The sequence below is a fragment of the Aplysia californica genome, unplaced genomic scaffold, assembly GCF_000002075.1.
Source record: "Aplysia californica isolate F4 #8 unplaced genomic scaffold, AplCal3.0 scaffold00068, whole genome shotgun sequence".
NCBI classification, from domain to species: Eukaryota; Metazoa; Mollusca; class Gastropoda; order Aplysiida; family Aplysiidae; genus Aplysia; species Aplysia californica.
The window spans coordinates 794,267-795,958 of NW_004797338.1; the positions used below are offsets into that span (position 1 = coordinate 794,267).

The 1,692-nt window shown below is 38.4% G+C and overlaps 1 protein-coding gene across 1 annotated transcript in view; it reads left to right on the forward strand.

The window, feature by feature from the left end:
- The window catches only part of LOC101862483 (calcitonin receptor), a gene marked incomplete at its 5' end in the record, with an annotated part of 19,129 nt that overhangs the window by 10,127 nt on the left and 7,310 nt on the right, over window positions 1-1,692 (forward strand). The window contains 1 exon segment of the mRNA XM_005093723.3: window positions 192-365. Within this exon segment, the coding sequence (XP_005093780.3) occupies window positions 192-365 (174 nt within the window).

Below are 1,692 nucleotides of genomic sequence, written 5' to 3' on the forward strand. Positions count from 1 at the left end.
TCAGAGAAACGTAGCTTTTTTGAGAGCATCCGAGCAAAGGAATTAATGGAAAACCATGATCGCCGATGTCTGTCGCAGATCTGGCACTGGATGATGATGATGATGATGATGATTTGTCCAATGACCTTATACACTGAATAAACTTACTTGTAATGCAACTTGTATTATCATTTATTTTGTTTTTCTACCAGGTAAAGTCTCTGCTTCGCCGAAAGTGGCAACAGCACATGTTGATGACCGGTGGCCCCCGCAAGAACACGGCGATTACGTCATCCACTCTGGTGGACGGCTACTCTGTAGTGGACACTGCCAGGGATGGGAACTCTCTCCGGGTCAAGGTCCCGCTCGACTCCCTCAATAGAACTGTAAGTACAATGATATATCGACTCCAGTAGAAAAAACAAAACAAGATGCCAACTCATTTTTAAGAGAGTAGAGGGAACGGGAATTCAAAGTTTGAGAGTCAGTATCTCATCGTGAGCATACCACATTTTTTTCCTTACTACGTGGCATAATAATATGACTTAGTTGATCCTGGGACCATTTGCGGTAAAGAAAGTTTTTTTTAAGGAACGAAATTGGGGAATTTGCTATTTTATTCACTGACTTATCTGTGTTTTCAACTCGAGTCTTCTCAGTAATTAAGAAAAAATGCAAACTGAGTATTACAAGTGCACCCAGTCTGTATCTTTCCCTTTGTCCATTTTGAAATGAACAAACGTTTCATACAGCTAAACTCAAAATAATCTAGAACGGAAAAAAATAAGTAAAGGAAAGAATGTGTAATATAAACGTCTCTTTGCATTCTGCTGCAACATTTATTACCCCAATGCAGCTACGTAGTGCGCCAAGAATGTTGTTTTGACAGTCAGTCAAGACAAATAATATTATATAATATACTTTTAAAAATCTGATATACCACGCCATTGCATGCGATGGCTGTTACAGTGCCCCATGTTGATGTGAAAGATTCGGCCTTTATTTTGTTTGTGAGAGTGTTCACCATTCATTTGAACCATGGGTCTTTCACAATAACTTCATAAGACTGCCGCATCAGGCAAAAATCATGTATTTTTCTTTAACAGAAGTTAAAGAGCTGTTCTAATAGTGCAAAAGATTTTGTTGTTTTTTAGTCTCCATAAAAGCTTGCGGTGTTGATAGTTTATTATTGAAATATATTTTTTCATTTAGCATATAGAGCTTTTAAAAAAAAATTTTCATTATCACACACAGGTTCCTCTCTCCAAAAGAAATTTGCCAAAACAAAAAGTAACATTATTTCATCTAGATTACTTTCAGTTTTCAAATCAATTTTTATAGTGTTTTTATTTGGTTTCTGGTTTTTACAGAATATTTTTAATGTCTGACTCACAGCAAGGCACCTGCCTCCACAGAGCAGTAATCATGCTCGACTCAAAGCAATTTTCTCTACCCCCACAACGTTCAATCTCTTCGTTTTTAGATTTATGGCCTTCGTGTAATACCGGGAAAGTAGGTAACCTCATAGCAGAAAAGAAATTCGCTGGATGATGTAGAAGACTGCAGTTTTTCTCTGTGACATGAGCATGGCCATTGCCCACTTTTCTCTCTCCAGACTACCTCCCTTCTCACCCCCTCCCCAATTTTCCCCTTGTATGTGTCTGTCTGTCTGTCTGTCTGTCTGTCTGTCTGTCTGTCTGTCTGTCTGTCTGT